The 24,225-nt window shown below is 39.6% G+C and overlaps 1 protein-coding gene across 4 annotated transcripts; it reads left to right on the top strand.

Moving 5' to 3' along the window:
* The first annotated feature begins 187 nt into the window (after window positions 1–187).
* On the top strand, window positions 188–24,023 carry LOC113492783 (mediator of RNA polymerase II transcription subunit 12-like). 4 transcript variants are annotated; one of them, XM_026870462.1, is made up of 48 exons: window positions 188–628; window positions 881–1,040; window positions 1,302–1,493; window positions 1,864–1,977; window positions 2,181–2,282; window positions 2,418–2,601; window positions 2,928–3,109; window positions 3,206–3,582; window positions 3,788–3,937; window positions 4,081–4,168; window positions 4,293–4,435; window positions 4,835–4,988; window positions 5,298–5,405; window positions 5,596–5,721; window positions 6,049–6,188; window positions 6,496–6,632; window positions 6,841–6,923; window positions 7,334–7,546; window positions 7,795–7,907; window positions 8,201–8,383; window positions 8,829–8,973; window positions 9,122–9,311; window positions 9,588–9,679; window positions 9,761–9,869; window positions 10,210–10,433; window positions 10,733–10,912; window positions 11,301–11,441; window positions 11,815–11,935; window positions 12,959–13,000; window positions 14,695–14,880; window positions 15,133–15,220; window positions 15,467–15,630; window positions 16,063–16,186; window positions 16,482–16,594; window positions 16,920–17,073; window positions 17,510–17,754; window positions 18,112–18,319; window positions 18,548–18,628; window positions 18,727–18,866; window positions 19,094–19,196; window positions 19,471–19,569; window positions 19,989–20,124; window positions 20,464–20,582; window positions 20,778–20,878; window positions 21,120–21,381; window positions 21,554–21,850; window positions 21,957–22,034; window positions 22,221–24,023. In XM_026870462.1, exons 1-48 carry the CDS (start codon window positions 440–442, stop codon window positions 22,425–22,427), a joined length of 7,287 nt encoding a protein of 2,428 aa, XP_026726263.1. In that variant the 5' UTR covers window positions 188–439; the 3' UTR covers window positions 22,428–24,023. The 4 variants fall into 4 exon arrangements, with proteins under 4 accessions (XP_026726263.1, XP_026726262.1, XP_026726261.1 ...); XM_026870461.1 differs by having other exon boundaries at window positions 4,835–5,024; window positions 18,124–18,319; XM_026870460.1 differs by having other exon boundaries at window positions 4,835–5,024.
* The last annotated feature ends 202 nt before the right edge of the window (window positions 24,024–24,225 follow it).

Genomic DNA, 24,225 nt, shown 5'->3' with positions numbered 1-24,225 from the left:
TATTTATAATGCTTTTACCTCATAATCAACACAATTAAGTTGAAAAGCTGTATATTATCACTATTATAATGCAAAAGTTGTACAATTTAACTGTTTCACCTAAATGTAATAGGTCTGTTGTTTCAGAAACTTAAATTATCTTAAAAGGCGTTATGCCCAAGCTACATCATGAAATGTTTTTTCTTAATAATTTCTCATTCATGAAGTGATTTTTGTTTAGCTCCGAGTGATAATTTGTTTTCTTTTTATACACATATATAAAAAGCGTTATATTAATCTGTTTGGTTCTGAATTTAACCAAAATCATGTGTGATTTGTGTAGTATATAAGTGTATCGTAAATGTTGTCGCTATGATACGGATAATGTGAAATTGCCGTCGTGTACAGTATTCTTAAATTTATTAGTGTTGCGAAACAGAGACGAAAACATCCTTAAACCATGGGGATTATGTACGAGAAACGGCCTCTGAAGAGGCCAAGGTTGGGTCCTCCTGATGTTTATCCTCAGGAGCCTAGACAAAAGGAGGACGAGCTGACATCAACCAATGTAAAACACGGATTTTCAACAACACCTCAGTCAAGTGATGAGTTTGGCACTGCAAGAAACTTCAATTATTCAGCATCGAAGGTAATACGAAAACATAATGAAACGTTGTTATTTGTCTATTAAATCAGTCTAAAAGTCCTAAAAAACCGACATTGAAATTCGTCCCTGTAGTATAGCCATTTCAACTGTGTGAATCTAAAGGCTTTGACAAACTACATTAATTTTACGTTAAATAAAGTTATTGTTGATTGTTTCTAGTTATTATTAACCACAATGTAGTGGAAATGAGGTCAAGATAAACAGGTTATTTGATAACATGTCATAACATTGCAGATAGGGCAGTTTTTCTCTAGCATTCTGTCGAAAAAAGAAGAATTGAATACTTTACCTGATTGTGGAAGGAAAAGACAACAAGTGAACCCAAAGGACAACTTCTGGCCAGCTACTGCCCGCACTAAAGCACAGATTGAGGCCTGGTTTAAAGACTTGGCAGGTATGATGGCAATAAGTAAATAAATGCAGTTACACCTTTAGGCAACACCAACATCTTTAATTGGAGAAAATCTCTTATAGGTAACAAGAGCTTTTCTCAAAATTAATTTTCTTGGGTTTGTTAACTCTTCAAAAGTGTTATATGCCAAGACATAACTTATCCAACTAAGTTAATTATTTATATAGTCTCATCAAAGAGAGTAACATTTATGTATGTTGGTTGCCTTTTAAATTGAATGCTAACAAAAGTTCATATTTCTAGGAAGTAAACCCCTATCCCAATTGGCAAAGAAAGCACCAAACTTCAACAAAAAGGAAGAGATCTTTATAACTCTGACGGAGTACCAGGTGGCCATGCCTAGAGCCGCCTGGTTCATCAAGCTGAGCTCTGCATACACGGTGGCTGTGTCTGAGGCTAAGATAAAGAAAAGACAGCTCCCTGATCCAACAACTGGTAAGATGTGATGTGTTTATATTGATTGTGTTTTCATCATAGTAAAGGATGTTGATTTTCATCTTTTAATTAATTAACTTTATGGAACTTACTTAAAAGGTAAACAACTTTGGTGTATCTTTTTGTCTAAAAACATAGTTTAAAATAAAATGCTATTAAAATCAATATAAAACCACAACAAAGAATAGCAAATCTTAAATATCAAGATTGTATACCTTTTTAGGTACCTAGACAAATGTAGTTTAGCACTGGATTTATTTTATTAGTTTTATTGTATATAGTTCGAAACTTATTATCATATTACTAACTGTATTCACTTGTCTTTATTGTCTAAATTGGAATCTTAATAGAAACTCTGTGTTTGTTATAGAATGGACAACAACATTGATAAAGTTCCTAAAGGATCAAATTCCTAAACTGGCAGAACATTACCAAAGTGCAGTTCCTGGAAATGTGCCTGATAAAACACCACCTTCACAATCAGGTAAACTTTTTGGGTATTTATTTTATAGTTATAAAGGCTGGAATCCTTCCATCATCTCTCAAAGTCAGACTAGGCAGCTGTGAAAGCGAGGGGCCACTCTTAGTCATGCATGTAATGCATCATAGAAACCCATATTAAAATTACATGTGACAAAAAAGTACCATTACAAAAATATGGATAAATAAATGTAATATTTTTCTCAGGACAAGGAACTCCCAGCCACAATTCGTCTGGCAACCCACCGGGCAGCTCGACTCCTAACTCCACAGTCTCCAACTCTATGCATTCACCTGGAAATTCCAGTAGTAAGTACTTCAACATCTGAAATAGGTAAATCTTACGGCCGACTGCACCAGAAGAAAGTTTGTTTATTCTTGCTACATATTAAAGTTAAATTTTCAATAACTAAAGCTTTATCTAATATCAAGTTAATATTTCAGCTCTAGGTTCTTCAACTCCTAGTTCGAGCGACAGCACCGACTGGCGTCAGGCTCTAAAGCTCTGGAACTACTGCTGCCGCCTCGCCAAGTACCTGCTGGACGAAGGCCTGCTCGACAGGCATGACTTCCTCACCTGGATCATTGAACTGCTGGATAAGAGGGCACCAGATGATGGACTGTTGAGGTAACTTAAAATTATAACATATGTTGTCTTTGAAATTGTAAAAATAATGAAATTAAGTCATAATTTCTCGCAGTTGGGTTTTAACTCACTCACTCGCGGCTTACATATTTCGATAAAAAAATGAATATTTACTCAAATTGTTAAAATCTGCGATTGTTATGTTGACTAACCTAGTCACCAATTAATACAAAAAAAGGTCAATATCGAAGGCTGTTGAAAGCCTTAACCTAACTGAAATAAAATAAGGCATTGTTCAATAAACAAAAGAAAATACATGTCCAGTCAATTGTACTAACCTAAAAACTAACTAAGCCAATATTCCCCAGGCTGTTCCTTCCACTAGCTCTTCAGCATATGGGCGAGTTTGTCTGCTGCGAAAGCCTATCGCGGCGTCTCGCCACGTCCTGTGCTAAGAAAGCTGCGGCTATCTGCTCCGTCCTATCCGAGACAACACTGCGCACTCTCAACCAGCCTGCGGTGTTCACTAAAGTGGCGGAAAGAACTACAGGTATATTTTCATAATGATGATAATGTCGAAAAATAAGACAATCTCCTAGTTTTTATTTTTCATCAAGCTTTTTTACATTCTTCATCTTATTCCCAGAAACAAATGGCACACCAATGTCGCCAGCCCCGGAAACGAACGCCGACGTTAAGCCAAATATAGCACAAATCAAACGGGAACCGACGCCAGTTGAAAACCAGGGTACACCCAATCCCAACCATTCTTTGGGCACACCCAACCCCACTCATTCCTTGGGGACTCCAAACCCCAATCATTCGCTTGGCACTCCGAACCCACAGCAGCCGATGGACGTGCAGGTGAAGGAGGAGAGGGGGGCGTCGCCAGCGAGGGAGACTAAGCCCACGATGCCTGCTGTGGTAGCCGCAGCTATGAACCCAGTGCAAGTCGGGTTCGGAGAGATACTCAACTGTGCATACCACAGGGATGTTATTATACAGTTGGCTACAGTTTTGCAGGTAAGCTTGTTTATTATTTTATGGTTTTCGATCTTTACGTAAACTACGTAAAGTATTTGTAAGTATTTTATTTCCAAATATTTTCAGTTTTTCATTCACACTTATACTTCAATACATTACGTAGACGCTGACGAAAATGCCCTATATCACATTCGTCGGCTGACTACGATTAGTTTCCTCCTACATATATTTTGTTGTTATTCAGTTAATATGCATTGAGTGTCCGACGGCGATGGTCTGGTCTGGGTGCGGCTCGTCGCTGCAAGGCTCTCCGCTAGACCTGCTCCCGCTGCCGCCGTCCGCGCTACCCATGCCTCATATGGACACTGCCGCTACTGAGGAGCATAGGAAAATGGTACGTAAAGAATAGAGAAAAAGGTATATATTTGCATGCTTATATAGATATCCCGGGTTTTAAACGTGTATAAGCCCGTGCTTAGCGTATCTTCACGTCTTTTGCTCAATATCTAGTACTAATGAAATTATTTTTGGTTATAGGTTTATGAGGCAGAACAAGAAATCTCAGCACGAAGTAAGAAAGCTGAAAGTAAATGGTGTACGGATAAATGGCAGACCAGCTCTCAAGGTAATATCATCAGACTCTTAATATTATCGACTTATAATATTTATTATGTGCCGATCAATTTTTAATAACCAATTTGACTTTATACATGTGCAGTATAATTTATAGATTTCTGTTCTTATGATAGCGCGAGTGTTAGCGGTTCTGGAAGCTCTGGACAGGCACTGTTTCGATCGAGTGGACCCTAACAATAATCTAGACACGTTATATAAGGAAGTGTTCGCGAACTGTCCGCCGCCCTCCAAAGAAAATACTGATACCAAAGATCCGGTGAGTTATATTAAATTGTATATTGTGATTATAAGTTCATCAAGATACGATTAAAACACTAATGTTTTCCAGTAGCTGAGGTATTGGTGTCAGACAAGGCTGATACCAAGCATATTAAATAAAAAGTATTTAATTATGCATAATGTCAGCCTTGTTTAATTGCCTAATAGGGTAGCAGCAGTCATTGAATTTAAATTTTTGATTTTTAATAATATCCTGAAGGTAATTACGAAAAAATGGCGCTTTATTATTTGACGTAGTTAAATCGACCATTGTTCTTACCTGTTTTGGGAACATCCACTGACAAACTTTGGGTTTTTATAAAATAACGTAGGTCTGGGTTTCACGGGCTCTTAGACTACCATAACGGTAGGTATAGCTGAGTGTGTGTGTGTGCAGGAGTGGGCGTGTCCGTACTCGGTGGTGCGCGTGATCTGCGAGTGGGCGGTGTGCGGCGCGCGCTGGGGCGAGCACCGCGCGCAGGCCGCCGCCGCGCTGCTCGACCGCCGCCAGCACCACACGCTGCACCATCACCACGAACACCACGCCACCGGTATGTACCACGCAGAGGAGACAACTCCATTAAAACGTACGTACAGAAATGACCTATAACGACATCTTGCGGACAAATAACATTGTTGTAAATTCAACCTTATAAATAAACGTCACCGTCGTGCCACTAATCTCGTTTACAATTTAGCACTGTCCAGCTCTCTCAGAAGTCTTTTGTCGTGAATATTATTTTCATCACTGCATCACTTGATGCCAGTTATCACGATTTGCAATAACATAAGACGCTTTTTGGTATAATAAATATTTATGAGATCCCTAAAAGTGAACTAACACATATGATTGTTTTCAGGTTCGGATGACAAGGAATCCGTTAGCTCCGGTGCGGGTTTATACAACGGACCGCCGATTTTTCAGAATCTTTTATTACGATTCTTGGATAGTGATGCACCTGTTTTAGGTAAGTAACCCGCGAATGCAGGAAGCCCCCTTAATATATTGCCATATAAAAATTTGTCTATTGCCACTTTACTCTTTAGGACGCGACAAGGTGACAGCCACATTCAGTCTAGTGTAAACTAACTAAACACTCTTATTGCTACAGGTTTAAGGTTGAGAATGTCGTAACTATTTTCTCTTTTTTTCTATAGATGAAAGTCCGAACGCCCCGCCCGGCAACAGGCAGCAGTTTGCCAACTTGGTGCATTTGTTTGGAGAGCTAATACGACGCGACGTGTTCTCGCATGACGCCTATATGTGCACGCTTATTTCTAGAGGTATGTTGGATAATTTGTAATATGTGTGATGTGTAAATTTATTATGTAATTCGCCGAGTCTAAATTTTATTGATTTTCGTAAAAAAAAAATGCACAAAAAATGGGTTGTATACAAGAATATATAAACGTTAAAAAAATCCAATGGATTATGATAGCGTGATATAAAATTTTTGCTCATATTTTGAGGTTTTACTAATAATAATCATGTTTGCAAACATGTTCCTTTAAGTGATTTTGATCCCTGTGTAGGGAAGCTTGTATAAGAGATGATTTTTTTTCTGTTTCCATAAAAACATAAAGCTAAGTCAATGTCTTTGTTGTAACCAGGGGATTTAATATCTCCTACGGAGCCCACGTCAACGGGAGGCAGTGCGCACACAGTGGCGCCGCCTGCCAACAGCACCGGTACTAACCACAATATGGATGACGATATCTTTGCCGGTATCGACTTGAAACCGAAGATGGAGGTGAGAATTATTATTTATGATTATTTCATAACACTTTTAACAACGCCTTTAACGAACGGGAATGAAAGTAGCCTATGCTTTAATACAAGGTGTCAGCTACTTCCATACTTAATTTCATCAAAATCAGTTCAGCTGTTTGAGCGTCAGACATAAAAACTCACTTTTCAAACCTAACATTTGATAATTCTATTTACGTCGTTATGAAGGCAAAAAAAAATTGTTTATATAGGTTACAAACAAATGTTGAGGGTTTTTTTTCAAAGAGAAATGTCTTTTCATCAACAAAAAATTACATAATTGTTACTAGGAGAACGTGCGAATGGATTTAGACGATTCAAAGATTGATGACGATCTGGACAAGCTGCTACAGCATATAAAAGAAGACCAACAAAACTCCATGGATGCACCGGACAGCCCTAAAGACCCCGGCGAACCGTCGCATAGGTGAATATATTTAGTATAATTCTTTACTCTAATATTTAGACACATTACTTCGCTACAGTTCGTTATTAGAACCAATATTGGACTAAAATCTGTTTCAAATACCCATCAAAACTAAATACACAAGGCTTGTCCCATTATAGAAAAATTGTTGAATATATTTAATAAATTTTTTTCTGACTCTGAAGACAATATGGGCTTTATATTGCAGTGTGAATTCTCCCATGATGGTTCCAAGCGGCATGAGCATACCGGGCATACCTTCGATGAGCATGGGTCCTATGTCTGTACCAGGTAAACATACTTCAAATTAATATTAAATAAGTTGTAATGACTATCATAAATCAGTCTGGTGACAACCTTTCTCAGGGCGATGAGAGTTAATGAATGTTTTCCTGAATAATAACAAAAAAAACGGTCAAGTGCGAATCTATTTGCGACCCATTTGTTAGAAATCCACTCTGCAGCTCTGGTTTCTAACAAATGGGCTTAATACAAGAATTTTGCATGATCACCCATCAAATTTATTTTTAGCTTTTAGTGGAATCAGAAATATAAGTTTCAACTGTTTACTCAAGGTTCATAAGGTACAACATGATACGGACAGACGAACAGATAGTGGAGCCTTTGTTATAGGGTTCCATTTTACGCTATAATTACGAAACTCTAAAAAAAAATCTTACATTAACATTCCCTACTTGTAGGCATACGTACAACCAGCTCAGGCCCGTCGAGCGGCTGCGGCGGCCCGTCACCGGGCGCGGTGTCCCGCCACTACCACTACACGCAGCACTTCCCGCTGCCGCCCGCCGAGCCCGACCACACGCCGCACGACGCCAACCAGCGGCACATCCTGCTGTACGGCGTGGGCCGCGCCCGCGACGAGGCCAAGCATGCCGTCAAGAAGATGACCAAAGGTATGTTGTGTAACTAAAGCTTCGGATGAATAATGACCATGTCAGAGAGTTCAACACGAAGTTTGGTATCGTAAGTCGTATAAGAGCGATCAAAGATTAAATTCCAGGGCATATGCGTGAGTGTGTGTTTTGTGGCGCAACTTAGGGGAGGCCTTTGTCCAGCATTGGACCAGCAATAATACAAGTTCCAGATTCCATAGTAATCATAAAGCAACAAAGTACTTAGTAAAATATGCTTTCCTTTATAGAAATCTGCAAATTATTCTCCAAGAAGTTTTCAATCGATGTAGCAGAAGGGGGTAAAATCAAAAAGCACTCCAGAAGCGAATTCAACTTTGAGGCGGTCACTCAAAAGTTTCAGGTGATTTTGTATACCACATATAAGTATTTTATTTTATTGTTTTAAAAAAATGACAATGTTGAACATTTTTTTATAAGTTTGGCGTAATCATTATCATCATTATTTTCATTTAAATGTTCTAAAATTCTATTCTCAATTACGTACCCTTTCGCAGGAGTCGAATTACGTGCACAGTGACATCAGAATTTTATATATAAGATATGATCGGTCTCTTTCACTGTCTTCTTCATATTATTTCAATTAATATAATTATGAAGGTTTACATTACCGATCGGTTTTTCCCCTGTTGGCAGGCGATGTCGATGTACGAGCAGGGCGCGGTGTCGTGGGCGGTGGGCAGCGCGGTGTGCGAGTCGCTGGCGGCGTACGCGGCGGGCGCCACCACGTACCTGCCGCAGCCCGAGCACGTCGCCTTCGCGCTCGACCTCATGGAGATCGCGCTCAACGTGCACGGACTCATCGAGACCTGCATACAGGTAGCTAACTGCTATTGTGACCAGTTGTAATACATAAATGTTCATGTAATGTTTTGTTTTTTCAGACGGCGGCAAAAAAAGAAGTGATGTTTTCAGGGTTCAATTGTATAAGGAAGCTTTCTTTCCCCAGTTTTTATACACTCACTTTCTTGTTAGTTTGTTGTTCTGTTTGGATTTTTGTCATAAAATTTTGAGGCACTTCCTGATAAGCTAGCAGGCATCTTCAAACCCGATGAAAATGCAATTTACAACTATAAAAACGGCTGGACCGATTTTGATAAAATTTGAATGGAGTGACATTTAAAAACGTGGGTATTTTTGTATGAATAGGGTCGTTCTTTTTTGTTCTAAATCATGTAACTGTATTTTTTTATTTTCTTACTTCGTGCCAGCCCATCTAAAGCTAATATTTAATAGATGATAACTCTGATATTGTTATACACAGATATTGAAAGAGTTGTCGGAGGTGGAAAGCGCGTTGATATCTCGCGGCGCTCCGAGCAGTGGTCTGGCTGCGCCTCGAGCTTACACCTCTGCGCTAGCTCTGTACACCGTCGGTGCGCTGAGGAAATATCACTCTTCTCTACTACGTAAGTACCATAAAAACTGAGTCACATGCTTAAGTTATAAACCCACTGGAGAATTCCTTGCTGTTCCTATCTTTTGATTCATGTGGACGACTGTCGTAAGTACAATGTGTACAAGTATGTCAACAAAAATACTATATTAATTGTTTAGTGTGTGTGGAGCAAACGTCGGCGGTGTTCGAGCAGCTGTGCCGGCTGGTGAAGTGCGTCGTGAACCCGGGCGACTGCGGCTCGGCCGAGCGCTGCGTGCTGGCGCAGCTGCACGACCTGTACAAGGCCGCCGCGCATCTGTGCCACGCGCCGCACGCTGACACCTTCGCCAATGCCTACCCCAAGATCAAGTTAGTGTGCCCAGTAGAGATAATATTATATTATCCCGTGGTATTGATAGAAGGAGAATAAAATGAAGAGGCCTTTGATCTGGACTAGGACAGAAACTGACAGTCTCCAGAATAAAGCTAAAGAAAGTGTTCCACAATTTGAATAAATTAGGCTTTTGTTTAATGTCTTTTGTTTTTCTTCCGGTAGCCAAAGCCAAAGCCAAATATACTCAATTTACAGAAATGTTATACAGTAAAAAAAAACGTAAAAGTCTTGAATATTTTTTATGTTTACAGGCAAGCTCTATACTCCCCACTACAACCGACGCCGTCAAACTATCCGTATAATCCTCAATTTTTGAGTGAATTCTTTACGAATCCACGTAAAGGTAAAATACATCGTTAATATGTATTTATTCTGCCTTATATTATTATATTGTTACCTTCTATAAATAATCTATTATTTGCAGGTAAAATAGAAATAGCGTGGGCCCGTCAGGTCGCGGAGTCGCCGGCTAACAGATACAGCTTCGTTTGTTCCGCCATGTTGGCTGTGTGCCGGGAAGTCGATAATGATCGGTAAGACAACTTGCGTTTTTATTTTCATTCTTCACTGGTTAAATCGAATCGGTACTTAAACCTTGCAGTAGTAAATGTCTGTACGAGTTTGGGAGCACGTCTCATAACTATTCGCTATTAGTCTTCTGCTCAAGATGGCTGGCAAGAGGTGGATGAGAGCAGCTGAAGATAGATCGCGATTTCGTGCTATTGGGAAGGCCTATGTCCAGCAGTGGACGAATATGAGTCGATGATGATGAGGAAAGAAAGGCCCAGCATTGTGTCACTAATAGCTAATAATAACGGGTCTTCTGTTCGTCCATGGAATAATGGCCTGCCTAACAAATTCAATTGTTCCTAGTGTGAACGAGCTGGGCGTAGTATGCGCGGAGATGACAGCGTGGTGTAGTGGTCTCGCGGCGGAGTGGTTGGGGGCGCTAGTGGCGCTGTGCGGGGCCCAGCACTACCCCGCGTCCGCGCCGCACGCCGCGCCGCCGCCGCTCTACCCGGACCTGCTGCTGCATAGGGACCTGCACGACGCTGCGGCTCATGATGCGCTGGCCGTATTTACTTGTATTCTTGTAGGTTAGTACTACACACACATTAAGTATAGTACACATAAATTTAGCACGCCATCTCTGGTTGTCGACTTTGCATATTTCATCGTTTTCATGTGGCCATGACTTGTCATTTTAAAGCTCGTATCGATAAGGCGTAATATGGCACATAGTTTAAATATAATGGTCATTGGTATACTAGAAAATTTATCCTTAAAATTATATCCTTGATTTTCATAACACCCAACATAATTTCAAGTGTAATAATACTAAATTGAAATCACATTTATTTTAAACATCAATTTTATCTAACTACCTGTATTCCAGCTCGCCACTGCTTTTCCCTCGAGGATTTCGTCCGTCACGCGGCGCTTCCGTCCCTGCTGAAGGCGTGCGGTGGCGGCGGCTCCGGCAACGCGCCCAACGCGCCCTCACCCGACACCGGCGCGAGACTCACCTGTCATCTACTGCTCAGGCTATTTAAAACTGTCGATACTCCACAACCTGGTATGTATTTTCTTCATTATATTTTGAATAGGCGAAATCGTCGATTCCTGCTTAATAGTTGGTTACTTACTGAGTTGAATGTAGATATAATTTATTATTTGTTAATGTTTTTATATTTCGCTTATTCAAATTGTCACTGAGAAATCTGAAAATTTCAGTGTTAAAAAGATGCTCTTGATAATGTTTTACAAATCAATACATGCGTGGCTCACGTGACTAAATATTGCTTTAACAGTGATTCGAGTACACCTTAGCCCAACTTGAAATATTGACAATTCCTATACAACGTATTACAATCAGCTGGTTGTGTTCAGCTTTGATAGATACTGAATTTCTCAGCGCTTTGTTTATTAAACAGTGTATATTATAGTGATCTTGGTATGTGCAGGTCTGTACTCGGTGTCGACGTCCCCGGGCCCGGGCGGCGCGGCGGCGGGCGTGCGCCTGTCCTGCGACCGCCACCTGCTGGCCGCCGCGCACAAGAACATCGGCGTCGGGCCTGTGCTCGCCACGCTCAAGGCTATACTCAGTATGATATATATAATGTTATATGGTTTTAGTTTCACTTTACGTAAACTATGGTGATATACCTACTACTTCTCGAAACATTGATCATTCACATTGTTAACCACTTTTAATGGTTTATGTCAACCAATCAAACCTTTGATTGAAAAATGAACGTTGTCTTTTAGACAGTCAAACTGGTTTAATCATCTCCTCAGTTTTATTTTAGAAATGATGAAAAATATATTTGTGATATCACGGTGATATTGCATCAAATGTTTAATTCATTTATTTGAGTTACATATTTTACGTATGGTAAAACGCACTGATATAAGTGACTCAATTGAATGACTCTACAACGCGTAAATCATGCAAATTAAAACTTAATTATCCAATAGTGGTGGGAGACTCGACGGCTCGTGATGGCGGCAAGCCGGGCGGCAAGAAGTCCTGCGAACTGTCTCACATACTGGGCACTAGCGACACGGTCCCTACTGACACGGCGCTGGACCTCATGTCGTACGTACTCTTATAATAACATGTTCACTTTCATGTACACTCGATCTTATAAGGCATTGTGTGTTATCTAGTAGTTTTAGTTTAATAAGCCACCGTAATATATGGTATTTATGAATAAATATAAATATAAATGAGTTACTAAAGGCAATAACTAAACGTTTTTGCTTTAATTTTGCAGTTGAAAGGTATTTAATAAAGTCATGAACACGAAATATTTTAAAAACTGTTATCGTAACGTTTAAATATGTAAGGTTGAATTCGCTTAAAATGCAATTAAATATTTACCCAACTGCCGAGACTATTTTGAAAAATTGGTTATAAGGAAAGAAAGTTTGTAGTGAATAATGATAATTTAACGATTTCGTTGCAGAGTTTAAGCCCCGGTTGGTATATACTAGATAACACACAGTATGTCTCAGTTAATAGTAACCATTGTCATTATTACATGATCCTTGAAAATCATGTCTACAAGTAATAAAGAAATCCTTAACAGTTAGGGTTTTAATATCGAAATTCTGGTAAAAGTATATTTCCATTAGAACAACAAAAAAATAATGATAGCAAGAAAATGTATCAAGGATCATGATTCTCAACTCATTTTAATTTTATAGTAAAATTATGTAAAAGAAATTAACGCAAACGCATAATTTTTACAAGGTATTGACGTTTCAACTACACCCGGTACATAACAAGGCGCAAGTAAAATGTTCTCAGAGCCCGCACTTCAAGCTGTTGAGGAAGTATATTCGCATCGTTAATAAATAATAATGACAACGAAATGTCGCCATTACATATGAATAGTGAGACAGTAAAACCACTCGTTGCCAGTGTGATTATAAACGGAGGTGGGTCGCTACTCTTCAGAAGTTCGTTTGAACTGAGTCGACTTACAACATGGTCGAAACGTCAAGCCACATAGAAACATGCGTTAATTCCTGTTACATAATTAAATTATAATCATTACATATTATTTTTTGAACATAACGGACACATATTGATTCGCGATGTTTTTTTTATCCTTAGGATGGTAGATTCAGAGATGAGTGGGGGCCATAGAACTCCTAGGTTTGTTTTTTTGATATTGAGTTACACGGTTGCACTACGACCACGGACTTGGCTTCACTGTGTACTGTCTGTACATACTCGTATCATTCTGACATGATCTACATTGGCGTACCTACACACTTTGATTTTACGAAATTATGCCTTAATAATTTGAGTGTAAGGTTTAAAGTAGAATGGATTTGAAAAACATCAGTGTTTTTCTTCAATTCAAATTTTCTGTGTTGTTTTATCCAAGAACGGTGATCATTGAATTACAAGATAAGCTTGTTTTTATAATAATCTATACTCCAATTTAAAACTCAATTTACACAATAATTATTGGAAAAGAAATATAGTTTTTAGTATTTTGGTCTCATAGGATCAATATTTTTTATAGAAACAAATAACATTATTGCCAGTGATAGGTACGCCAATACTCCTCGCTTCGCTTCCCTTCATATTGTGTTGCTCCATCATGCTCTGCAAGGGACGTCTCGATGTGTAGTTGCTTCACTCCCGTCTGTAATAGACACCTTTGGTTGTGATCCTATACTAACACCCGTTTACTTACAAATATTCAGACAATTGTTCATTTCCTGCAGTATATGTATTTGAAGAATGTTTAATTGATTTTTATTTTCATATTTTCAATTATGTTTTTGTTAATAAATGGAACATAAATACGGCTTAGGCTGAGTTAAAGGTTCAAGAGTTTCTGTAACTCAAGTATGATATTTCTTATTGAGACGACTTTGCACTCGATAATTTTATATCACATTAGCAATGTCACAAATAGAAAATAATGTATGAGTACCCATTTATATGTATGGGTCTGACTCGTCTGGTCTATACACTTGAGCAATTTGCTAAGGACGGAGATGGACGCTCGGATGAACTGTGACGGTAATTCAAGCATATATATTTATTTTATTTGTTACCTTCAAAAAGATGTGAAAAAGCGATGATTAATCAATAAAAATAAAAAAAAACTGTAAGCTACTCTCTGTTCAACCTTTTCCAGTATTTATGTCCCACAAGTACAAACTATAAATGTTTTTAAGTAAAGGGTTAGTGTTCCAACTTCCACGTCACCAATCGAATTCAGGTTCCAACTGTGTTAACAATCGGCTCTGTGTTCCATCCCTACATCAACAGGTCTACGCAACGACTCCTACTAATTTCACTGTTTCCCTTCACGTCGATAATGTTATTAGTACCTAGTTTGTAGCACAGTACCCCGGTTTTTAGAAAGCTGATCGATTGAATCTGCTGTCAAATCAACGGATGACTGCGATTGGTTAAACACAAGACTTACAACCAATCACAGCTCTGAGATTTGGCAATCGATTTTTTCGTTTTGTAGTTGATCGGCCTTCGAGAAACCGGCCGGTAGATAGTCTCCCTGTTTTATTAATATGTGTTCATTTCAAGCATAATGTGAGCTTTTGACAATTTTCTAAATATTGTTCAGTCTTAATGATTTGTAATCTGTGTTGCAACCGGTACTGGTCTTTTTGAACTAGCTTACATTTAGCTGAACATGACACAATAAAGAATCCTCTAAAAAAATGCCTTAAAATTGGGTGTCAAGCTTATGTCAATAAACTACGCACATAACTAATGGGATAACTTGGGTATTGTTTTGTACAATATACATTGCGGGTTTTGTATTACACGTGATGTATAGTTCAATGGTGAGCCGGTAATGGTTGCAGGGGTAGCGGCGGAGTCGGCTCCACCCTCCTGGACTCGTCGCAGTCGCTCTCGTCGTTGGCTCGGAGAGTTCTAGCTGAGATTTGCTCTGAGGAGTGGGTGCTGCAGAAGTGTTTGCAGAACCCTGATGAGTTGTATCAGCCGGATATGCTTCTAGATCCTATGCTAACTCCGAGGCAGGCGCAGAGGTAAGTGGTGAATAGAATTAAAAAAATGCAAAAGTGTTGGCTGCTAAGTTTACATTTGAAGACGTACGCCGTGTTACAGCAATGCTCGTGTTATGTGCACATAAGCTTTAATTTTTTCTCTGTCACATAGAGGCAACCAATAGATAACCCAATGTCTTTCAGTTTTCTTTGAAATCACGAGCGTAAGACACTTGACAAACTTTTTTTTTAAACTGCGTCCTTTTTCACGATGGATTTCTTATTTTTACACAGGTTACTCCATATGATTTGCTATCCAGAATCGGCGAGTCACACGCATCCAGATCTTGATCAGAAAACAATGATCACCAGACTGCTAGAGGTAAACTTCAATCCATAAACCATTTTATATGAACTTATCAATATAAGAAACTGCTTAAGTAAAAATATGTCATCGGTATTTGGTCAACGTCACAACGACGATATGACGGCAAAGAGTGTTTCTCGTAAGATGACGTCAGATAGAAGATGCATGAAGCATGGAAGACATGTTGCGCCGACCCCAAATAATAATTGTAAGGGCAGGGGAATGATCATCTGGTCAACGTCATAACATTTTTGTTTGTAGAACCTGGAGCAGTGGTCGTTGCGCATGTCGTGGCTGGACCTGCAGCTGATGTTCAAGCAGTTCCCGAGCGGGTCGTCGGAGCTGAGCGCGTGGCTGGACACGGTGGCGCGCGCCGTCATCAACGTGTTCCAGCAGCCCGCGCCGCCGCCGCCCGACAAAGACAGGTATGTCGTGGATACATGAGGTTTTATCTTTATACAATTCCTTACATATTGCTTCCATAGTGAAATATTATAATAGTCGTATTTCTAATAGCGGCACATGACCTAGGTAAATGGAAGGCATAGTCTAAGTTCTTACTCTGTTTTTATACCTGAATTTCCATCTTTTTGAAGTGTGAAAGATCTGAGATTTTCATGTTGCTGTTTAAATTATTTTCCTTTTATTTAATTTCGGCTCCCGCAGTAAGGAATCTAATCCTTGTGGACCCGTTGTTTCACATACATTCAAGTCACATGCACAAAAAGACACCGAGACTCAGGATTCCCAGAATGACACAAATGCTTGCAAGTTATTTATGTACATTGCCTAGTTATGTTATTGATTCCCCAAGCAAATAACATTTGAAATATTAATTATTGTATAATTGCCACCAGGACCGGCACAGACCGCGGTGTGGTGAGCACCAGCAAGTGGTCGGAGTCGGTGTGGCTGGTGGCGCCGCTCGTCGCGAAGCTGCCCGCCGCCGTGCAGGGCAGAGTGCTCAAGCAAGCTGGACAGGTAGGGACTCATTTATATACATATGTGGGGTTGTGCAAAATAATACCTAAAGTGTTACACACATGCTCTATGTATGTGGTAATGTGGAAATATTACATGACGTGTTATAAACATGCCTGAAGTAAGAAAATATTTTTTAAGGAAAGCAAAAAAGGAGCTTTAATTTACAGAAGCGAGTAGTTGACGTTTATGAGTAAAACTATATTTCAAATACTATCTGGTGTTTCCGGTATACGTTGTACATTTGTCTGTATTAGGTGTGACTAGAATATGAATTGTACGTTCTGTGTAATAGATATTGGAAAGTGGTTGGGGCGCGGGCTGTAGCGGCAACTGCTCCAGTGGCGGCGGCGGCGGCGGCAGCTCACACAGGGACTGCAAGAGTCATCAAAGTCCTAGTTATAAAGGGTAAATATATTTTATACATTGTTACAAAATCATAAATACCCTGATTACATACAACAAACACATTCTAAAGATGTTTCAAATGATACTTAATTTCATGCAGCTTTGTGGTATTTAAATTTTGATGACTTTATAAAGTTTCATTTTCAATACCGCTTCTGTAAATGAGACTTTCGCCAAGGCAGCAAAGTCTGACCCGAAAAGTAATCTGCCATACAAATGTATAAGTTGTCTGGTAATTTACTTTCACTTGTTTAGCCTTTAAACAAAACTACGTACGTCGACTACTACATGCTACTACTACATAATATGTTGTTTATCTGTCTAGTTCATCGGGTGCTGGCAGTGGAGGTAAGCGTGGTGTGAGTAGCGGCGGCTGCGGCGGCGGCTGCGCGTGCGGCGGCGGTAACGCCGTCAGACTCGCTAACGAGCCTCTCCTGTCGCTGGTACTCACATGTCTCAGGCATCAGGATGATCAGAAGGTAATGTGCAATATTCAGCAACGTAATATGGATGGGTGGCTTTGTGCATGTGACTTGAATGTTTGTGAAACCCGCTATACAAGGATTTGATACCTTAGTGCGGGAGGCGTTTTAAAGACAAAAGTAAGGTAAATGTTTAAGAGTCAAGGGTCCATTGTTGTCCAACGTAAGCACCAGTCATAATGCGTTAACACAGTCAGAGGTTAAAAACATAATTATTCTGAAAGAAAAATAGCACCGTAGTTATTGAAGGAAATAGTATATTCGTGATGTCACAAAAAATCCTTATTCATTAATCAAGACGTTTTGCTTGCAGTCACTAAGTATGACAGTAAGTAAGTTTAAATTTGTGAGATTTATTTTAAATCGAACACCAGATCGCGTGTGTCTCGAAGGTTCCTTGATGTTACGTCATTCCTATTTGTTGGTGTGGCAGGAGAGTCTCCTGAGCTCGATCCACACGCAGCTGCAGCACTACCTGAGCCACGCGCGCGAGCACGAGCGCGCGGCGTGCGCGGACAGCTGGCAGGACGAGGCCGCGCCCGACGCGCTGCTGCTGCGCTTCTCTCTCGCCGGCGGCATGTTCGACGCCATCCGGAGGTCCTACCAGCTGACCGCCGACTGGGCCGTCTTACTGACTCAGCTGGTCGCGCATCAACTCATCGATGCTTATAATAATAGGTAATTAATTTGATGTAGTTGCATTTGGTGGATGAAGGGTTTTGGTATATTTGACACATGAAGCAGTGAGAAAGTTGAGAAAAAACGATTTTGCGAATAATGGTAAAATTAACGGGATTTTAAAATACAATTTTGAAAAAAATCGCCTGTTGTAATAAAGTGATCGCTTCCGAGAAGAGTAAATGGCTGTAAATTTGAAATGTCAATATAGCATTTGTTGACATTCTCTAAAATATTGCAAAAAAAATCCAGGCTAAAAATAAATAAGTCTCATTTAAATATCGAGACACAAAACAATCGCGTAAACCGACCTTCAAACTACACCCGGAAGGTCAGTAAATAACAGTTTTTCAACAGTCTTTGTCGTAGCAACCTGTTCTCGACGGTCATCGACATGCTCGCCACTCTGATCCACTCCACGCTGGCCGACGGAGGCGACGACAACAACCGCAAGCACTATCAGAATCTCATGAAGAAGCTGAAGAAAGAGATAGGAGATAGACACGGCCCGTCCGTGCAGTGCGTGCGACAACTACTGCCGCTCTCTAAGAATACTATCATAGAGGTAATAGGATAGTTATTACTCTGGGTGACTGAAAATTTAAATATGAAATTACGATTGATTGATGTCTTTAATAAATTGTTCGTGTGGTTTGTATTTTTGTGAAACCCCCCGCGACACAAGGATAAAATTCCTTACTGCGGGAGTCAAATAAAAAAAGGAGATGGGCTTTTAAAGGGTAAAGTAGCGATAAAATGTAATTAACAATGTAATGAAACTTAAAATTTTCAGGTAATCGCGTGCGAGCCAATTGGATGTCTAGTCGATCAGAAAGGAAATAAAATCACTGGTTTCGACAGTGATAAGAAACAGGTAATACAACTTCATGTGCAATCTTAGCTGAAATACACACACTCCTGCCTAGAAATCTTATGTCAAAACTGACACCTGTTTTGTTCTATTGTTGCTAGGGTCTCCGCCTAACAGACAAGCAGCGCGTGTCTAGTTGGGAGCTGGTGGAGGGCGGGCGGAACCCCGCGCCGCTGTCGTGGGCGTGGTTCGCCGCTACCAAGATCGAGAGGAAACCGTTGACGTATGAAAATGCTCACAGGTACGCTTAACATTTCTACTTATTAGCTCCGACCGAATAGGTATAGATATAGGATTATAAAAAAAAACTGATCACGTATCTTTGACTTGTCAGTTCAATACATTTGGACTAATCGATCAATTTTAGCGCTTGTAGTATTAAATCATACCCAAAACTTCTTCCTAGTTCGTTCTTCCACTTAAAATAGTAGAAACGCGTGCAAGAAGGTTAAAAATACTTTTTTTCAGGCTACTTAAGTACCACACTCACAGTCTAGTCAAGCCCCTAAGTTATTACCTGGAGCCGCTACCCTTGCCGCCTGAGGACCTGGAAACTAATGACATCAAACAGGTATGGAGTCATACTTTATATAAAGACTGAAATCTGATATTATTTTGTCGAGGTGTTCCCCGAAATTATTACCTTTCGCTTGTTTTTTATCATTAATGTGTACTGTTTAACCTAAGATTTTTGTATCTCGTTTTTTTTCCAAAATATAAATAACTATTTTAGCAGCTTAAACTAAAAGGTTGAAACATAATGAGGTTCTATTTCCCATGGAAAATGAATACTCTCTTTCAAAAGTCTTTATTTGAAATATTATTTATATTTCTTTTTTATTTAGGAAAATGGAAGCCTGGATTCAAGTCCCACCGGTGCTGGAAAACCGAGATCACGAAACGCTCCGGGCAAGAATATCAAAAAGTCCAAACCAACTACACCGGTAAATCTTATGACTTACATAAAGCTATATAACCACCTTACAGACTCACAAATCTGCGTACAGTCAGAAGCAAAAGTTTAGTGTTGACAAAACTCTTGAGTATATTAACTTATCATTAAGAGTGAGACATGAAGACGCTTGTTTAAGCGTAATGTCGGTCAGAGTGTTATATAAATAAATAAATAATTAAGTTAATCTTGTGTCAGAATTGCCCTTGAAAAAAAATAACGATTCCAGATTTATTTTTAAATTGTTTTAGTCAGCTAACCAATTCTGTTAAATAAGCTTAACACTATTACTATTAATGTTGGATGTGGTTCTTTCGTTCTCTGTAATAGGCACTTGTGCGTCTTTTGAGTTTTGTATCAAAAATAGAAAAAGGCGGTCTGATTATCATCATAACGTACTATGTTTGTCAGACAAACGGCGCCCCTGCGGCGGCGGGTGGCGCGGGGGCCGCGGGCCTGGCGCCGCAGCCCGCGCAGCAGCCGCAGTTCATGCAGCAGCAGCAGCAGTGGTTCCCGCCGCCCGGGCAGAACTACTACAACCCGCCAGGTACACAGGCATACACACACATTATATTATACTGATAAGTGGAAGATTAAAAGTCTACTTCATTATTGTAACGATTTTTCTCACGTATTGTCATCCATGAGAGACTCGTCAGTCTTATGTTTTAAAAAGCAAAATGTTGCACTTTAGCACTTTCTTTGATAGTTATTTTGTCGTCCAAGCCTCCAAAAAAAATTTTATTTTTTATAATGATTAATTCCAATAGAGCAAATACGGTGTGCGTCAAAAATACCACCTGTTAATAATAACAAGTTTAACTTCAAGAAAACACCTAAATAAATGATAAATAAGTACATGTACTCAAAAATGTGTCCCCTCTAGCTGGCGTCAGTCCGCGCAGCGTGGCCGCGCCGCCGTCCAACAACCAGTCGAAGCAGGCGCTCAGCAACATGCTGCGGCAACGCGTGCCCTTCAACCAGATGTCGCAGATGCAGGTCAATGTAAGTCATACTGCACTGTCCTCACAATACTGCCTAAATACTAGTCCAAGAAAGAAGACAATTTTATGAGCTTTTATGTAGTATAAACCCTATCCTTGAACTACACGGTTTTTTTTTGTTGATAATTTTGCATCCTGAAAGTGTTTTACTTTTTGGATGTTGTGTGGAAGTTCTAAGATCTCGTTCAATGTGTAGCAAAGCGGCGGCTACCCGGGCGCGCCCCACACTCGCGCGCAGTTCCCGCGGCAGAGCATGCGCCAGATGCAGCCCAACCAGATGCCCGGCATGCAGACCGCGTAAGTACTATGCAATATGTATTTACTATATATTTAGGTATACCGACCCGATTTTCTTACTTTTCGGGATGAAAAACCTCCTACTCTTAAGTACTTTCAACGTAAAAGGGTTAAAGACAGGCCGATACCGCTCACAAATTGTCACATTTATTAATTTGTTAGTGTACATTTCAGAAAAGCAAAGTAATGAGTATGACTCAAAGATGTTGTATCTTTAAACAAATTACGTCCTCCATTACAGACAAATGAATCCAATGAACGCTATGTCACAAATGGGTCCTATGGGTCAAATGGGCGGCGTTCAGATGCCAGGTCAGATGGGAGGAGGACAAATGGCCGCCAACCAGATGAGCGCCGGGCAGATGGGCGCGGGGCAGATGGCGGGCGGCCAGATGGGCGGCATGGGCGGACAGATGTTCAGCGGACAGTACGGCGGCATGCAGCAGAGCTACGGGTACAGCCAGCAGATGATGCAGGGCGGGCAACAGCAGATGATGAACCAGGTAAACAGAAAAGATTTTAGATACTTAAAAAGGTTATTAGGAGTCTTGAATTTCCTAGGTGAGTCGTTTGACAATAAATTTCAAAACTTGCAATATCAGAAAATGACTGTTTAACTTAAGCTCATTCAATGAACAAATTCGAGACTTAACTAACTTACAATTCTTACCACAGGGAATGGGCCAGTCTGTGAACCAAATGGGTCAACAAGTCAACCCGATGGGTCAAGGTGTAAACTCTATCGGACAGAACGTGGGTCAAATGAACCAGGGTGTCGGACAGCCATCGCAGATGCCCCAATCCATGGGTCAGATGAGTCAAGGCATGGGCCAGATGGGTCAACCCATGGGCCAGATGGGCCAGATGGGTCAAGGCGGCGGCATGCCGTCTATGAACAGCCAGGGAGCGAGTATGGGCCCGCAAGGGGGTAACTCCATGGGAGGGTTCCCTGGACAACAAACATTCCAACAGGTAAAAAAACTGCAAAATATAAGTCATTCATATAAAAGTGTATGTCATTTTCATATTTTTTTTGACGTCATTTCTTTATTTTCGATCTCTTACCATTTCGTTTTAGAATATGATGGGCAACCGCGCAAGTCAAGAAGCGTATCTGGCTCAACAGAGACAGAATGCTCGGCCACCTTACATGCAGGTTAGTAATATTAAACATTAATAAACAATACTAAAGTCCTAAAAGTATTATATGCCCGTATTTATCTTTCCTCACAGTTAAGTTAGTATTTTCTTTATTTATATTTCTTTCATAATGTGCTATTATAATATACACCAAAACGAAGTAAGTTAACATAGCAAGAACTCTATAAATTTCATCCTACAGCAAGCGCCTAACGTAACGATGGGCGCGATGGGCGGGCCGGCCCCGCCCTACCCGCGCGGCATGCAGCCGCAGCAGAGCTCGCAGTACCAGCAGCAGATGAACCAGCAGCGCATGCGACAGCAGATGATAGCCATGCAACAGCAGCAGCAGGGAGGGCCCGGACTCGTGCAGCATTTACAACGACAGCAGTACCAGCCGCCTTATTAACGCCTTACTAAATTAACCTTGAAGGCCCAATACTGGAATGTTAGTCATTTTGAAGTTGCTATAGTACCAACCACCTTACTCCAAAGTACTAACTTAAAGGGTTCACTCAATTATTAAATCACAGTCTCTGTTGCGTTATGGCGTAATAGTGACCAAAAGACGAAAGTTTAAAAGGTATGTTGCATTTCAGTTTTTGGGAACCAGATAAATATTTGCTAGTAGATTCAAAATAATATCTGCAAAACGCATTTTCTTTACCTTGGCAAAAAAGTTACTATTAAAAGCAACAACAAATAGACAAAAGTGTTAAAATATTACTTAAAGGTTCATTCTTATAACATTTTTTGATGCTGACTGTACTTCGATCATCAATTATAGCTGTAATGGCGCCTTACTGACTTAGTACATGTAATTTACGTCGAATTAATTATATTAAAGATGAAGGATGGTGGACCAAATTCGGGATATAAACGACATTATATGCTAGTAGAGAGAGTTTCTGTTACATTCACTAGAGAACGCGTTTCATTTATTTCATTGCCTTTGTTTTTTTCTTATTTGTTTCTTTAAACCAAGTTTTTTCACTCAATAATAATTTCGCAATAGAATTTGTCGTGATCCTATGAGAAACTGATAATATTTTTTATGTAAATGCTTTTATGGTTAAAATACTTCTGTTGTGCTTTCTTCTCTTCGTTGGAAACAAAAAAAAAACTCCAGTGTAATGTAACTCGAATAACAAAACACCAATTACATATGCCGTCCATGCCATATATATACGGCTAAATAATACCTGTTAGGCCTTCGAACTGTCGGCTTCCTTGAAGACTCGCTTAGAATGCTACTCAAATGGCAACAATACTTTACATCTTTCAGTGTTACTATTACTAGGAGAGAATTTAAATTTGTTGTAAAACATCTGACGACGAATCGTTGTAGCACCAAAAACATAAATATTGGTGCAATACAGTCGTTAAGTATGAGTAAAATAAAGAAAAACAGGGCTCTTGACACAAACGCTATCGCAACAGTTAATATAACGGTTTTCTCTTTTCAACTTTTACACTATGAGTACTTTGCAGACTGCGCTCGTGCCTCTGAATGTCCGAGTCTTTATTAAAGCCTTAAATATTACTCTAGCTAGCATAACAAATGTAACTATTTTCATAGACGAACACGAAAACCGTGAGATGATAAGTTTTGATACTATATCAAATATAGAAGGTTAGAACTGTATTACATACCTTAAGTACGTAGCCAAATCAGGTGTTATATAATTCTAGACAAATTACAATTGTATTTATTTTTTATTTATAGAAGATCTTAATTTTTTAGTATTTTACTTTATGTTCTGCTTCTTATTAAATACTTTTTTCATTCTTAATGTAAATCATTTAGGCTATTTTAGTCCAGCACAATCATAAGTGAGGTTTTGTATTATTATTTCGTGATCTTAACACGGTTACAATTGAGTTAGAAGTGGAATGTCGAATATATCTATTTTATTACATGTAGTACAATTTTATAAACTCACAACTGTTTAGTTTTAAGGTAATTTGTAAATAGTTTGTCGTAAATAAGGTCAATTTAGATGATCATCCTTGTTTTATTTTTTTACAAAAAAAAACAATCTCTTCCTAAAAATTGCTACTTCCTGCCAGTTTAGTGACCACATCGAATGTAGTCATTTTTATAATGAGGCCAACCTTGAATGAAATTTCGGTTTGCAATCTATTCGCAATATTGAAATGATTAACTTTTAAAGGAAAATGATTTGATAACAAAATTAACAAATAAT

Source organism: Trichoplusia ni, chromosome 4 (assembly GCF_003590095.1).
Source record: "Trichoplusia ni isolate ovarian cell line Hi5 chromosome 4, tn1, whole genome shotgun sequence".
NCBI classification, from domain to species: domain Eukaryota; kingdom Metazoa; phylum Arthropoda; class Insecta; order Lepidoptera; family Noctuidae; genus Trichoplusia; species Trichoplusia ni.
The sequence above is the reverse complement of the archived record's forward strand: the minus strand, read 5'-3'. Positions and strand labels throughout refer to the sequence as shown.

Excerpts from the sequence above, each read along its gene's own strand:
- LOC113492783 (XM_026870460.1), top strand. The coding sequence starts at position 440 with ATGGGGATTATGTACGAGAAACGGCCTCTGAAGAGGCCAAGGTTGGGT. Across the intron at positions 2,602-2,927 it reads CCAGATGATGGACTGTTGAG|GCTGTTCCTTCCACTAGCTC; the intron begins GTAACTTAAAAT and ends AATATTCCCCAG. Across the intron at positions 9,312-9,587 it reads AATGCCTACCCCAAGATCAA|GCAAGCTCTATACTCCCCAC; the intron begins GTTAGTGTGCCC and ends TTATGTTTACAG.